The sequence below is a fragment of the Chenopodium album genome, chromosome 8 (genome assembly GCF_948465745.1).
Source record: "Chenopodium album chromosome 8, dcCheAlbu1.1, whole genome shotgun sequence".
Classification (NCBI taxonomy): Eukaryota; Viridiplantae; Streptophyta; class Magnoliopsida; order Caryophyllales; family Amaranthaceae; genus Chenopodium; species Chenopodium album.
The window spans coordinates 76,728,798-76,745,934 of record NC_137841.1 but is presented as its reverse complement, the minus strand read 5'-3'; the positions used below and the strand labels follow the sequence as shown (position 1 = coordinate 76,745,934).

Sequence of the window (17,137 nt, the reverse complement as noted above, 5' to 3'; positions counted from 1 at the left end):
TTTTTTTTTTTTTTTTTTTTTGACATTGAAAGGTAGAATTGTTGAAAAGAGAACTTTGCACTCTTTATTATGAAGTACTTCCCCTATTGCAATATACATACCATGCAATCTAATAAAATTTATAAATCTATCACGCGTTTCAACAATCATATAAAGTTTTGGTTGAGTTAGTCATTTAATATGGTATTAAGAGTCAGTATGACACAAAGGGGTTCAAATTTCATACGTTTCTACGTTCACATAGAATATTTCCAAGTATAAAAAGGGCACATGCCATATCCACACTTTAAACTCTCATGCAAAGAAGCATGATAGTCGTGATAGAGTATATAAATCGATTATAAAGTTCAAATATCATAAATAGCATTAAACAATGCCAGCGATCGGTCATTCGGTCAATCATATCGTAAATTCTCAACAGAGTAGCAACACAAGAATACAACTATACAAATACAGAAATACAGAGTACGAGTACAATACACTGCCTGATAGAGTATATAAATCGATTATAAACTTCAAATATCATAAATAGCATTAAACAATGCCAGCGATCGGTCATTCGGTCGATCATATCGTAAATTCTGAACAGAGTAGCAACACAAGAATACAACTATACAAATACAGAAATACAGAGTACGAGTACAATACACTGAAATACGTAGCATAGAATAGTGTATTTTGTAAACAAGATCCCTAAAAATAAAAAAATAAGAGACGTGTCGACCAATATAGCAGGCCACAAGAACCCGTTGAAAAAACGCCATAAATCCCGTACTCTTCACATTTACACCCACTTCAATCCTAGCCGTTAGATCCCCACTGCCTCACCCGCACTTCCTTCTTTGTCCACCTCTTAATTACTAATCTACCCCTATTAAACCCTCTAATTTCCTAATCATACCCTTACCCCAATTTTCTATATAACCAACCCTTTCATCTCTTATTACGCAGTTTGCCAAACCATCTCCCCACCTCGGGGCCCTAAAATTCCCAAAATACCCTTCCCTCCATTTTTCTCTCTACTCTTCTTCTTCTTCAAGCTTTTCATCAATGGCGGCTTCTTCTAAATCACGCTCTAATGCTCCAGTTCTCCCCGTAACTTTTCCTTCCTTTCAACGTTCACTTTCACCTCCTCGTAGATTTTCTCACTCTTCCTCAAATTCATCTTTGCCATCATCTCAACCGTCCGATCCGTTTTCCTTTTCATCTCTACCGTCGAATTTCGCGTCATCGTCGTCTTCCTCACCTCTTTCATCGTCGTTGTTCCACCGGTCGTCGTCTCCGACGAGAGTTAATCTCTCTTCGACGAGTACTGCGCCGTTTCGTATCTCACTCAGCCACCGCTCTCACTCTCCGAACTCGCGCGTTTCGGTGCGCGATCAAGTCGTTTCGAAACCTGCCAGTATAAAGAGGACGTGTATGTGTTCGCCGACGAATCATCCTGGTTCGTTTCGGTGTTCAATGCATCGAAACGCTGCTCGAAACGGCGATTCTCACTCGGTTTCTTGCTCGCCAAGTAGACTGAATCTTCGGCGATCTGCGATGACGAACTCGCTTGTGAGAATCGGTACCGTTGAAGGTGATTGGGTGAAACGTGCTTTAACGGCTCTGATTCGTCCGTCGTCTCATCAACAGAAAAGGAGATTCGATTTCCAGCGTCGTCCTAGTCGTCTTCGTTTCATGTCGAAATCTGGTAATGGTGATTATGATGTTCGTTGATTTGGTTTCAAAAGGTTGGTTGAAATTTGAAATTGAATTTTTCCGCCATTTTTGCCGAGTTTCTGCTCCAATTTGCAAAGATCTGATGGTGATCATGGAGGAAGATGATGGATTCTGGACTAAATCTGGAGATTTTTGGTTTGAATGTTTGATTATTGGATGAACAATTTGGACATTGTAGCTTGTACATAATCAGTGAACCTACAAAAAAAAAAAAAAAAAAAAAAAAAATCTATAGATATTTTAAATCTAATTAATCGATTTTAAGCATTAATTAGATTTAATACAAGTAGAATTTCTATGTTCTGATCAATTTTGAGGTTTTTTTTTTTTTGATTGAATTTGAATCGATCTTTTCGTTTGTGTTTTTGTTGATCGGCGCGTATTGAGTGTGCGTGTGTTTTGTGTGCAGTCGTTGAGGTTGGACGTATCCGTTACGTTCGCCATTAAAAATTGGAGGCAAATTCCGTTTGTCGACGTATATTCCGTTCAGTTTGTTCGCCGTTGATTTGGTCTCGCCGTCATTTTTATACGTTGCCTCCATTTTCAGGTACTTTCTTTTTTATTATTATTATTATTACTCCGTATTTATTTCTTTTTAACTGTATTATTTGACCCCATTTTTACTGCTTAAATTAATTTCATAATTTACCTCTTTTGGTTATATGTGGCAGACTTTCAGATGAAAATTGGATCCTGTAGCCCTCAATTGCTCAAGTGTTAATCACGATGTCTAAATGTTGTTCCTACTTTAACTTAAACCCGGCTTTTTCCTTTGACTTTTGGACTACGGACTAGTAAATTTAAAGCGTAAAGGTCAAGGTTTGATGACTAATGAAAAATGGCATAAATTATTTGAAAAAATAATTAAAATGGTTAAAAGACGTTTTTTGAACTGGTATATAATAATGGAAAAACACTTTTAAAATTGACGGTGAAGTGGTTTACTAAGAATGGTTCTAGAAGAGATGGGGTAAAAAGAAAAAGAGGATGGACAAATTGAACACAAGTGCGGAGAATACCTTTGCGTGGAAGAGGAAGATGGAAGAATACGGAGAATATGCTAACTTTACCAAAAAATAAACGAAGATTACGCGTTAAGGAAGAGTAAACGAAGGAAACATTACACAAATATCATGACCTTTTAATGAGGGATTTGATTCTTGTTATTTGAATGGACTAGTGGTGGGAGTCTGGGAGATTGGGTACTCTTCAACTTGTGGACTTGCTTCATTTGGCTCACTTGTTTAATTTGATATCAACGCCATGATAAATTAATAACTAATACGAAAGCCATATAGAAAAGGACTTACTTTGCATCAAAAAATATATAGAAAAGGTCCTACAAATAAACGCTTTAGCACTATATTGAATTGTTGATGTATTGCTAATTATGGAGTAAATCTTAGTTTTTATATGACAATCCAATAAACATAATAAGGGGGTGTTTGGTTCAAGCATATTAGGTATAAGGTATGGGTTTGGAATGACCAAAACCCATACCTTGTGTTTGTTTCTAGAAATTTTATTTTTCAAACCCATACCTCAAACCCCCAAGGTATGGGTTTTTGAAACCCAAGGGGGGAGGTGGGTATGGTTCATACCCATACCTTTAGTTTAAAATTAAAAGGAAAACTATCATTCCTAGATAAAAACCAAACACATGAAATCAAGTATTAAGTTCCAACCCCATACCACCCAGGTTTCATTCCTCATTCCAAACCTATACCATTGTTTGAACCAAACGCCCCCTAATAATATTTAATAGGACAAACAATTATGTTGTTTAATCATTCGAGTATGTGTATATTAATTGAAGTGAATCGGGTAGATTATCACATTCACAAGCTCACAATCTTTACATGACCTAAAATTGACCCAATTTACTAAAATAATTCTCTTCATCAGATATTTTTTGAACTTAATTTAATTTTGCTTAACTTAAATTGTATTATTTTCTCAAAAAAAAAAAAAAAACTTAAATTGTATTTACCAAAATCAAACTAGTTGTACATACCATACCTTAAATAATTTTTACCTTGATTTGATTATTTTAACTGGTTCTCTGATAACTAGTTATACATACCTTAAATATATATATTCGTATGACATCTGATAATATTAACAATGTAACATGGAATTTTATTAATTGATTGATCAGTGGATGCAACTATAATGACAATATGAGACTATGATGTGATCATTTGGTTGGATTACAAATACACAAAAATTTGTTCACACTTTAAAGCAGAAAACTATAAAGCTATTTAGTATTTACAGTAGTTGAGAAAACAATGCAGCAAGCAATGAATGGAATTGTTCATATATTCCTCAGCTCCTATATCTAACTTCCAATTTGCTTAAGATTTAGGAAGCTGTGTTTGGTTCAACAAGAGTTTTAAGAAGATTATGAACTCATAAAACTGCGGGTTAGATTAGCGGGCCTAGCACTACTATAATAACGTTCATATTTAAAGACAAGTCTTTTAACATATGCTTGATTACAAGCTCAAATGTACTTGATTATAAACAAATTAAATTTATAGATGTTGATGTTAACTTCGCTACTATGTCATTATTATTGTTTATATGTTTACTTGCATGGTATTTCATCTTTATTTCAACGTTTTTCGAATATCAAATAAAATCAGGCGATCATCCTAACGCTAACACAACCGCCCCCCTAAGAGCCATCTTCTTTTATTTCTTTAATACACTACACCACCTACACCAAGGTCACCAACATACACATGCATCCTCATAGTCAAATGCCTCAAGTCAATTACCATCACCATCAAGCTAGAGAACTACAAAGTACAACTGTATTCTAGCTCCATGTTATTAACATATTAGCTACTTATAATATAATAATTATATAAATCCTACATTATATTTGTGTTATACGTACGGACCTGTTCTCATACGTTGAAATTCAGTTCAGTTCAGTTCAGTTCAGTTCCTAATTTTCTTCTCTTATAAAATATTCAGTTCAGTTCAGTTCAGTTCAGTTCAGTTCAGTTCAGTTCAGCCGAGTTCAGTCAATGAGAATAGACCCGTAGTATATACAAAATTTCGTCTCTTATTTTTTTTTTTACCAAGAGCTTAAAATCAAAGCAATGATCCATCAATGGAGGAGTCATTCCAAATATCATGACTACACTAATATTTTGCTAAAGTCAGCAAAGTCAATATATGCGCTCCCCCCACGGATTTGACTTTCTTTCATCTAAGGAAATGTATTATGAAACTCATGCTTTAATTATACTTTAGTTTTTTTAAGTACATGTCAAAAGAAGATTCTAAAGCTAATATAAGGCTGGTGTATCAACCTTTGTATTGGAGTTCAAAATTTCTAACTAACTATAAACTTCTAGCTTTATTTTCATCATTTGAATTTTAAAATTCTAACGTTTAATTTTGAAGAAGAAAGAAAAAAAGAATGACTTGTAATGATTTCAATATATTATTTGAAATTCATCATTGATATATACTTGAAGTAGTTAATTATTAACTTATGTACATGTGGCTTAACTTTAGAGTGGTGGCTAATTAATTGGCCATTCAAGCTCTACAAAGGCAAAGGGTGCTATTTATCAAAAAGAGAAGAAAAAGGCAAAGGGTGCTAATTTCTCGTCAAATGCAAGAAATGTTCAACTAAAAAGGTGATTATATTCAATGACAAATTTGGTATGAGAAAGAATTAATTACAATATTTTAATGTGAAATCAGAAGTACTATAAGCGACTCTTTACTATTTTATATACAATAAATAAGTATTTTATTGATTTGACTCATCAAAAATCATAATTGTTGTTCAACGTACAAATTGCAATCCTGAAATCCCTTTCCCCTCTTTGATTGTTGCATTGACATGAAAGTTATGAAGTCCTAAGCATCATGTATGGAGTAGGAGCGAGGGTCATTACTCATTAGCGTGTTGTGTGCTAACTCGAAAAAAAGAAAGTGTTAACCACTTGCCTTAAAGGAGTTAAAGCTACGTGACTACGTGATACTTCGGGAGTAGGGTATTTTATGTTGCCGTACTCTAAGTGATGAGGAGGAGTTATGGTGGTTGAGAAGTCAATGTTTGTTTGTTCATGGTGAAAACCCTACTTTGAATTCCTTCATAAATGAGGTAAGAAATGTAAGGCAATTGAGCTCCTTCAATTTGTGATTTGGGCTTCTAAGGTCCTTAGCTTGCGGATCATATACAGTGGCGGATCCAGGAATCCTAACTAGGGGTAGCACTAGACAATTAAATTAACAATATAATGGCGTTGTAACGTAATATAATCCGCCAACAAAGTACGTTAAATTTTGAATATAATGCGTTGTGTAGTCATACAATAATTAAAAATTAAATTCAAACATTTATATTGACAAGGTTATTATTTTTTTTTAAAGCATGTTATTTTTTTTTACAAATAATTTATATTCTAGATATCAATTATACTATGACAAATTTTCCACCTATTTATTTTTTTTATTTTTTAAGTCAAAGTTGCTTATGAATTTATATGGAAAACTTTGGCATAAATTTTTCCTATGCACGTATGCTAATGTAAAATTTTGACTGAAAATATCTTTAAAAATAAAATTATAACAATTGAATATTAATAAATTTTTCGTTGAGACAATACTAACAAGTACTCACGTTCTATATTTATTCTGATGTATAAATCACAAACATTAGTCAAAGTGAATTAGATTACTTGTGTAAAAAGTCAAAACATTTCATTTACTTAAACACAGATGGAGACATCATAGAGTATGGTTTTTTTTATATTCATTTTAGTGTAAATTTTCATACTAATATATAAACAAGATATAATAGTGGCCAAATAATTGCAATAAATATCATGTAATGAAAATAAGAAGAATGTCATTGAATATAACGGAGAGAGTATTTCATATTATTATGAGGATTGTTTATAAAAGGTGTGAAAATGGAAAAAGAAATTTATCTTGGAAAGATAGTAATAGGTAAACATGGGCAACGGGCCGTGCCGTGCCGCCGCGGGCCGTGCCTGGCCGTGCCGCGGTGGGGGCCGTGCTGTGTCGTGCCTGAAATTGGCACACCCCAGCCCACGTGCCTTGTGGGCTGTGCCGTGCCGGGCCGCGGGCCAAATCGTGCCACCCTTTTTAATTTTTTTTTTTAATAAATGAAAAAAAAGGAATTAAACGATATATATATATATATTTTTTTAGTACAACTTAATATATGTGATTAATTTATGTTTATGTTAATGTTAATATAATTTGTTTACATTTTTTGAACAACTTTAATTTAGGTTATATAAATTATTTATCTAATTAATAATTATGTTTAAGTTTATATAAACAAATAAAAACAATTTTATTAATTTAGCAAAAAATAACAATGCATATAATAATAAAAAAATACGAGTGCAATAATCCGAAAACACAAAAAATTGAAGAATAACTTATTTTATTATATGACGGTAGCCGGTACGATAATTTAATAATACAAAATAATTAAATTATTTTATTATATGGCGGGCTCGTGTCGTGCCGTGCCGGCGGGTCGTGCCAGCGTGCCAGCCCACGTGCCGGCCACCGTGCCGCCCGCCGTGCTACGTGCCGTGCCCGTGCCGATTTCCAAAAAAGTGTTCACGGCACGGCCCACAGGTGGGCCGCCGTGCCGGGCTGGCCGGAGTCGTGCCGGCACGGCCCGTGCCCATGTTTAGTAATAGGTAATAGCTTATCATTGTGTTGACGGAAGTAGAAATTCATTTGGGTTTAAAAAAAAAATAAAAAAAAAAAAAACAAAAAAAAAAAAAAAAAAAAACAAAAAACCAGCAACAACAACAACTAAGGGGGTCTCGAACCCATGACCTTGAGGAGGAACAAATACATTTCACCATTCTTCTTCCTCACCACTGAACCAATGCTGAAGTTAGTTAATATATATACGGATTATAATCTTTATATAAATATCAAGGTAGTTTTTTTCAGAAAAAAAACATTTTTTTTTTTTTTTTTTTTGTAGGGGTAGCACGTGCCCCCCCAGGCGTCAACGTGGATCCGCCTCTGATCATATATGCGATTATCATCTGTTAATACAAAATTAAGATATTATTTGTCATAGGACTCATAATAACTCATGAGTGTGCAATGGAGAAAATGTTAATGCATATATACATACTTTTTTGGACACAAATGTTAATGTATATAAGAAGCTATTTTAACTAAAGAAAGGAGTAATAATATAGAATGATTAAGCATCAATATTTGGCAAGACTTGGACTTAATGTAATCATGTAATGTAGTTGATGATTTTGATGTGTTTGCTTTAGATTATCTTTACCATAGTCGTGGTGTCTCCATAGTTCATGGTAACCCCATCAGGCAAACATCATCTTTAATGATAGACTTTTTAATTGACATGTGATAGATGGCGACTTATTGGCGTTGCCAAGTTTATCACTAAAAGCCATCAACAACTCACTTAAAAATAAATCTGATCAAACTTATACAACAGTTAAAGGAATTGTGAACTATCAATTACACATGTTTAAATAAATATACACAAAGTATTAGCTTCTCTATAAAGGTGTGTTCTATTAATTTGACTTTCAGATGTCCAATAGATCCTAAATTAGAAAAACATAAGAATCGATCCACGATGTCAATCGAAAAGAATCTCTAACCACCTTAGGGCTTGTTCTCTTCAACTTAATTTCAGTTAAGTTCCCCTAATTTCCTTCTCTCATAAACAATTCATTTCGGTTTAGTTTAGTTTAGTTTAGTTTAATTCAGTTAAGCTCCAATCAGATCAGTTCAGCCTACTTCAGTAAATCAGAACATGCCCTTAGTTATCTTCAGACTTATGAGTAACCAGTACTTGTATTATTTTTTTATATTTATCCTCACTATCTAATCCAAAAGAACATATGATTAACTTTTTAATTCCAATACTTTCATATTTTGGATATTATTGATTAGTTGCAACACTTTCTATTTTTGACATTTTTTTACTCTTAATCGCTTTTCTACCCACATAAGTCCCTCTATTGCTCAAGAGACGGAAAAATAACAAAGTTGTAACTTAAAAAAAGGGAGAAAATATGGAGTATTTTTATTTTAACGGGGTGCACCACGAAGACTTTACCGTTTACACCTACCGTGCAAGTGGTTTTTGGCTCACAGAATCACAGTTGCAATTTTACAAATTTCTGTGGTCTAATAGTCAACCTCTCAATAAATATACTCCTACCCAGAAAACTCCCCCATTTCATCAATTCATCTTCATTTTCCTCTAAATCAACCACCTCCCACCGATCAATCGCCATTATCGCAACCTTCATCAAACATCAACAATGTCTTCCTCTTCAATTCTACGAACATCAAAACCATCAATTCATCTTCTATCTTCAGCTCAACGTCTCCCTGTTCGCCACCTCTCTTCCGCCGCAGCAAGTGGCGCAATCAAGGGGGACCCACAATCATCTTGCTCCCAATCCAACAACAAATCATGGGTTCTGAAATTGGTTTCTGGAATTGCAGTTGGATCAAGTTTGGGGGCTTTGTTTTACCCAATTTCTCCTAATCATAATGATATTGTTGATAATGATAATAAAAATGTTAATTCTTCATTTCCATCATCTTTTTTTGATTATTTTAAAGGAAAATCAATGTTAGTTTTTGCTGATTGGTCATCTGCTCCCACAGAAGCTACTTCGATTTCTTATTTGGAATCTGCTCCTCGTTCTCTCTCCTTGAAGAATTCCAGATTTCTTTTTCCGGGTATGTTTTTTCTTTTTCTTTTCTTTTTGATTTTGAGGTTATGATTTACTCCTTATGAATTATGATGCATAAATTGCTTAATGTTTTATTTGGGATTGTTTATCTAGATTAGGTGAGAAATTCTAGGTTATTTGTTTTTTGTTGGTGTATAGGGAGTCGCAAAGGCAATGATGTAGATTGGATTCAACCCCGAGGTTTTGAATACCACCCTCGAGACTTTACCGACTAAGGTAGTTGGTATCCACGTGGAATTGTAGGTTATTGTTTTGTTTTGTAGAATTTGGCTTGATGCTAGGTGAAATTGGCCTTGTTATGTTTGATATGTTATAGTGCAATATGGGTTACATAATAATGTGGATGTGTCATTTGTGATTTGTGATTGAATTGTGTAATTTGAATATGCAATATGTTCAATTGGGTATAATTTGCAACATGAATATCTTTGGAAAAGGAGAGAATACAATCTAATGGGGAAGATTCCGCGGTTGAACTGTGTTTGAATGCAAATTTGTTACTTTTGATTGCAATGTGGTATGCAAATTACTAATGTTGGTTGATCTAGGAAACTATTTTTGTGGTTTCAAGAACATTGCGAAAGATGTGTTAAAGAGTTGAACTTAAGAATATGCAATGCCCTGACTCCTGACAATAAGAGGGAGTTGTATGAATTGGAACAACTGATCTATGGAACAGAGTTATAATGGATTTTGTTTTTGTTTACGCCTTTCTGTCTCTTTTATTGGCTTATCAGTCCGCTGCTTTGTTGGCCTCGCGATTGGTGTAAGGTGTGCTCTAATCAAATAGTCGAATATTTTTTACTAGCTAACATCGTGTAGTAATACACTTTGTGCATTACTTCACCGCAATGCACATCCTCAGTATTATACATTTGAATTTGGCATTGGTATATGTTATTTAGCTCTACTAGAACCCTTTTGATAGCCTAGAACCCAAGCAAGATATAACCCCTTGCAAGGGCCTTGAGTTCAGCGTGAGTGCATTACAAGAACCAAATTTGGCTATGAAGACAGACTTTAAGTCTTTAACAACCCATCTTGGTCAGTAAGGCTTTTGGTAATTGCGGTAAATGTGTGTACTTGTTGGCTAACTCAATGTTATTGTTCTTGTATCCCACCTCTTGCAATTTCTGCTCCCTTATGTAGATTACTCATGGCGAAAAAATGAAATCTTTGCACACCATTTTCCTGCTCCACTTTCTTGTATGATTTCTGAAACTAGGTTCAGTTCCTGTTTATGGTAAATCATAGCTGTTTAATTTTGTTGAGTAATTATAGTATAAAACTTGAATTTGATATTCTACCCTCGAAATGAAGATGGGCAAGGTTGTTCCAATTGGGTAATGGGTAGTACATTTTTTCCTGCTTGTATAGCAAAGTTATTGTCTGGGCGTCTGGGAATGGGTTGATTGGAGAACTCTTGTTTCTTGTACTTCAATGCCATTTTTATTTTGTGTCTGCAAGAGGAATTCACTGGACCTGCTTCTTAGAATGAGTAGCTTAAGCTGCAAATCAATTGTAGACAAAGGATCAAATTGCAAATCTAACTGCTTCATTGGAATTATATATATTTTTTTCAGAGCTGAACCTGAACAATTTGCACCTCCATTATATTTGGAAAATTCTTTTTCTATATCATTTTGTAATGAACTATCTTAAGGGAAGGGTAATACAGGTAGTTTAGTTGTTAATAGTGATCAAATGTAGTACATTAGAAGGGTAAATAGGCAATATACTAAGAGATGCCACTTGTGCACATGAGACAAAAAAACTCAGTCTAGAATCATCCTAGGGAGGGAGAATGCAATTATAAGAAGTGAAGAAAGATATTGAGAAAGGAGGCAGAAATTGTATTAGGGAAACCTAGTGAGACTCATGGCCTCAAGCCATTGTTAGAGTTTGATAGCCTCAAGCTATTTAGAGAGTGGTAGCCTCAAGCTATTAACACTATCGGTTGTAATCCTTTCACCATTATCTATTAGTATCAAAGCTTCAATCGTTATTAATTTGCAAGTTAAAATCAGAAATTCTTGCTGTTATATTGGTATTGCTGTGTGACTGATCTCAGTTCATTACACATTTAATCAATGTTATTTTTTGGTAGCCTGACTTTGTAGTTTGTATAGTATATCGCAACTACAATAACAGCCTTTTATATCCTCCTCACAACGGCTTTCGAACTTTTTCCAACTACGGAACACACTCTCTTTAGGTGCATTTATTTTTCCGTGGGTTTGTGGAACTGCAATGAGTTTTCCATTATTGGATTACTGACACTATCTTCATTTTTTTTTTTTTTTTTTTGCTTTCAGTCTTAGCCTTACGCTTGGAACTGCAATGAGTTTTGCATTGTTCGATTACTGCCACTTTCTTCTTCTTCTTTTTTTAGGTTATGCTTGGCAATTTAATAGAATGTGTATTTGATAGCTAATACTAGAAATTCAAGGCTTTCTTACCCCATCAATAACAGCACTATCCCAATACCTATATAGTGGTGTTATGGACTGCCTAAGTATTTTCTGATTTAAAGACTAATTAAGAGATAAAAGCTTGATACTTTGATTAATAATGGCTGAAATTGGATACAAAAGGGATAGATTAATAGCTTAAGGCTATCACTCTCTTGATAACTTTAGGTTATCACTCTCCTAGTAACTTGAGGTTACTACTCTCAATTTTTTTCCTCACAATTCACATGCCATCCTACTGCATATACTACCCCTATTTATACTAAGGTCAAGTGACTACTAACCTAAAAGTACTAAGTTTCCCAAATTGCCCTCCCTAATGTTAATCTATTACAAGTGGTTCTTGTCCGGTGGGTCAGTTGTGAGTGTGTTAGGTACTCAGTCTCAGGTGTATGCAATCTTACCCCTGTAGAGTCTGTCTCCTTTCAAACTATGTCTACTTGTAGTATGCTATGTATATGAGATACTTTGTCCACTTGAAATTTTGACACTGGACTGTTATGTCTTTTCATTAGACTTCTGTTGTTTCACCTAATGTATATTAACAATTTTATGGTGTCGTGATTCACATAAATTTGCACAAGTTACATTGTTGTCTTTGTCATTGATCAGCACACTTATGCACATCTGTAGTTTTTTCTTACTAGTTATGCAAATATTGTCTTTGTCGCTGATCAGCACACTTATGCACCTTTTTAGTTTTTTCTTACTAGTTATGCAAATATTGTTTTTGTCCTCACTGTAGCATTGTTGCTGTTTTTTTTTTCCCCCTAATTTAAAAAAAAAAAGTTCAATATGTTTAGTACCTTTGATGTTCATTAAGCTCCCTGTATATGTTTTTGTTTCTGGCAGATGCTTTTAGGAGGAAGGTCTTTTTCAAATATGAAAAACGTATACGAATGCGAAGTCCTCCAGAGAAGGTATCTATAAAAGCTTATGTGCTTCTATTTATTATAGTTACATTTTTTGTAAGTTCGCTCTAATTTTATGTTCTTACTTTGCATATTGGACTCAAGAAGAAAGCCAAACTTCCAAATGTCCTAACATAGACTACATTGAATTACTTGGTAAAAATTGACAGACCCTTAATGGAAGCTTTCACTTCTGGTTAGTGATTTTGATGTTAGGAGATAGAAACATGGTTTTAAATCTTTTAAGCAGCTACTTGGGGTCTTTAAAGTAATGTGGTAAGCTATAATGTGTGCATGGGTGGCTTCTGTTGCTCCTTCTAAGTTAAATCTATGGTTGTTTATGCCTTCATAAAGGATTTAGTCATCGACCTTAGCTATTTCTTAATTTGCGATTGACATTATACAATATCCTGTACTTAGTCATTGAGGCCTCTTGCCCATATCAGGAACACTAATAATTGGTTGATTATAATTTCGAAGCTTTGACGAGACTAGCCAATGTCACTATCTTGCGTGTTCTGCACTTTAATAAATTCATTTTTCTTTGTGAAGGTATTTGAGTATTTTGCATCAGTTCAAAGACCTGAAGGAGAAATACTGATGACACCGGCAGATTTGATGCGAGCTGTTGTCCCTGTATTTCCCCCATCTGAATCAGGTCTGGTCCGAGATGGGTCTCTTTCAGGGGAGAGGTGTCCTGGCGAGCTAAGATGTCCTACTTCTGAGTTTTTTATGCTCTTTGACGTGAACAATGATGGGCTAATTTCTTTTAAAGAGTGAGTTGCTTGGTACTAGTCAATGTGTATGAATTCTCAGTAGGTTTTGTTTTATATCTATGTCGGAGAAGTTAGTTATCAGTCCATGTACTCTTTTTGTTGCCAATTCTTCAATTCAAGATGTGTACGAAGTGATCCGAGATGTCGTTGTTTCAGGTACATCTTTTTTGTCACCCTACTCAGCATCCCGGAATCAAGCTTCTCCGTGGCTTTCAAGATGTTTGATATTGATAAAAATGGGTGTGTATACGTCAGTTATTTTGCATGGCAATCTTCTATCATTTTTATTTTCTGTGCTGTCAAGCCTGTCATGGCCTTCACATATTTCTTCCGATTATAAAACTGTCCAGATCTCTTACAGTCTGTCTTATGCGTTTTCTTTACTTTGGAATTTAGAATATTTACTGTGTACATGTTTTGTTGTAGAGAAATTGACAGGGATGAATTCAAAAAAGTTATGGCTCTGATGAGAAATCAAAACAGGCAAGGATCTAGTCATTGTGATGGACTTAGACCTGGTTTTAAACTTGGAGGCTCTGTCGAAAATGGAGGCTTAGTTGAGTATTTCTTTGGTGAGAATGGTGAAATGCCATTACAATATGACAACTTTGTCCGATTCTTAAGAAAATTACATGACGAAGTAAGCTCATTGTCTATGAATCTGCATTTCTCCATTACATTTCTCTCTTTTTTTGAGTAATGAAATGGACCAATCATCATTTTTGCAGATTGTGAGATTAGAGTTTTCCCACTATGATTATAGATCACAAGGGACCATATCAGCCAAGGATTTTGCTCTCTCCATGGTTGCTTCTGCTGACATAAGGCATGTAAACAAGTTGCTTGAACGGGTTGATGAATTAGACAATGACCCACAACTTAAGAGTACACGCATTTCAGAAGACGAATTCCGCAAATTTGCAGAGCTGCGTACAAAACTTGAGCCTTTTGCTTTGGCCTTATTGGCTTATGGTAAAGTAAATGGTTTATTGACAAGAAAGGACTTTCAACGAGCTGCATCTCAGGTATTGCATTCCTGAATATTGTTGTTATTTTAAAGTTGGATTATTCGTAAAATTTTCATTGTTAGTTTTTGTGAACACAAATATAAATCCTAAAAAATTAGAAAATGTTCAATTAGTGAATATACAATGTCTTCTTTTGGAGCACAATGCACAAGATATGCCACAATATACATGTGCTGCCTTCAGTCTGGTTACGCTAAAATCATTACAAGTATTGCTAGAGAAAGATCAATTGCTAAGCTATCAAAGATCAATTGCTATGCTATCAAATATCAATTGCTAAGATATCTTTATTTGGCAATTGTTCTTTTGGGCCTCCTGCATCTTTGGTAATGTTGTGTTGTGTTTGACACATTTTCTGGTGTAATGTAGCCTACCCTCATTAGATTAGTTGGAGATTTAGTGCTTTTTAGTACTGACTCTTGACTTAGATGAGGAATTTGTGAGTTAGGAGTCATGAAATTGAAGTCATCCTACTTTTAGTAGTATTGACTATTGCCAGTGTTCAAATACAACCCTCTATAGACCCTATTCATTGGCATGGATGCCAAACCCTCGTCTTCCAAATTACAACCGGCATAACAAAGAATAAATAGGAAACCTGTCAACTACTACTACCGAGCCATGACAAACTTGATTCATGGTCTTGATGCCCAAAGTGACATAATTGAGTATATATGTAACCTTTTTTCCTTTTTCCAGTTTTTGATGTTTTTTTTTGGGTCTGGGATTCCAGGTGTGTGGTGTTTATCTCAATGACAATGTGGTGGAAATAATATTTCACGTTTTTGATGCAAACCGTGATGGGAATTTGTGTGCTGAAGAATTCCTGAGAGTTATGCATAGACGGGAGAGAGACATTGCCCAACCAACCGAGACAGGAATATTTGGCTTTTTGTCATGCTGCCGAAACTGTGCAAAGAGTTGTTCCTTCTCTCGGCTATTTTCCTGATTCGGAACTTAATTCTTGGGGAATACATAATGACGGTTTAGTTCCATGATATAGGAACCTGATGTAGCAAATTTGGAAGTTTGAAACTTTGAAGCTAGCCTCATTGATCTGTCTGACTGTTGAAAGAAAGTGGCAATAGTTAGTCGAGGGGTACAGTAAGCCGGAGAAGGCGGTCACCTCATCCTGTCTTCAACTACGGATCGAGAGTATAGATAAATAGACTGTATGCAGCTGTGAACTTGTAATCTGATGAAGTAATCATAGCTCCTGACGATACTAGACTACACCATCATAACTCAGGTGGTTGTAAATTTTGTTCATAGGAATACTAGTTATATTAAGATACTTCGTATATCTTGTTTCATGTATTTCCCTTACAATTGGGTTTTAGCAACCGACTGTTTTAACGTGTGAGCCATATAAGTTGATTGCTTTTATATAAATATGAAGTATATAGACTATATACTATTATATTGTTTGGCATTTGTTATATTTCTGGGTATTTGTGGTTATAAAATTTTCCTTTATTCTCAAATAATCTGTCTCTAAAATTTTTCTGGGGTTTTTTAAAGACAGATACAGAGGGACTAGTAAAATTAAGAGTACATTAAAAGTATAGGCAGGTTAAATTTACATTGTATTAGATTTTAAAGTTATTCCATTTATGCTCTATTTTTTTAGGGTTTTTATTTTTTAGAATGCCTTTAAAAACACCCCTGCTGAAATGACCAAAATATTTTAGATTAACAATTAACAATGGAGAGCGGCCACGGGAGTGTTATGCGACCGCAGCATTCCCTTAAAGTTGAAGGGAAAATTCTACAGGACTGCCATAAGACCAGTGTTGCTCTATGGTACAGAATGTTGGGCTTCTAAGAAAGAGCATATTAAAAAGATGGAGGTTACGGAAATGCGCATGTTAAGGTGGATGTGTGGAAACACTTTAAGAGATAGAATCAGAAATGAGGTTATTCGCAAGAAAGTAGGTGTGGCGGGCATTGTAGATAAATTAAGGGAAAATCGTCTGCGTTGGTTTGGACATGTAAGACGGAGACCCGAGGGTGCACCGGTGCGAAGAGTGGAAGAGTGGGACCATGGAGGGATTAAACGAGGAAGAGGGAGACCAAAGATGACTTGGTTGGAAGGAGTGAGGAAGGATATGAAGTGCATGGATTTACGTGAGGATGAAGTTTTGGATCGTAAGGGATGGAGGAGAAAGATTTATGTTGATGACTACACGGAATAATCAAATTTGGTTCATGTTAGCCGACCCCACTTTTGGGATTAAGGCTTTGATTGATTGATTGATTGATTGAATGGAGTGTGTAATTAAATTGCTCAATTATATACATTTATACTCATCAATTTTATTTTAAACAGTGAAATTATGGGCATTTTGATGATCCTTTTATCCTTATCAATAATAGCTTGAATCGGTCTAATGTACAAAATAACTTTCTTTCATAGTTTGTCACACTTGCAAGATGAAGATGACATTGTCT

At 34.8% G+C, this 17,137-nt stretch overlaps 2 protein-coding genes across 2 annotated transcripts; both read left to right on the top strand.

The window, feature by feature from the left end:
- The first annotated feature begins 1,050 nt into the window (after positions 1-1,050).
- On the top strand, positions 1,051-1,719 carry LOC145555536 (uncharacterized). Its single transcript, XM_081617270.1, has one exon. The coding sequence runs from the start codon at positions 1,051-1,053 to the stop codon at positions 1,717-1,719; it is 669 nt and encodes a 222-aa protein (XP_081473396.1).
- Positions 1,720-8,895: 7,176 nt separating this feature from the next.
- On the top strand, positions 8,896-16,106 carry LOC145642488 (calcium uptake protein, mitochondrial-like). The gene is made up of 7 exons (XM_081693692.1): positions 8,896-9,486; positions 12,824-12,891; positions 13,435-13,658; positions 13,815-13,898; positions 14,085-14,298; positions 14,387-14,683; positions 15,420-16,106. Exons 1-7 carry the CDS (start codon positions 9,060-9,062, stop codon positions 15,633-15,635), a joined length of 1,530 nt encoding a protein of 509 aa, XP_081549818.1. The 5' UTR covers positions 8,896-9,059; the 3' UTR covers positions 15,636-16,106.
- The last annotated feature ends 1,031 nt before the right edge of the window (positions 16,107-17,137 follow it).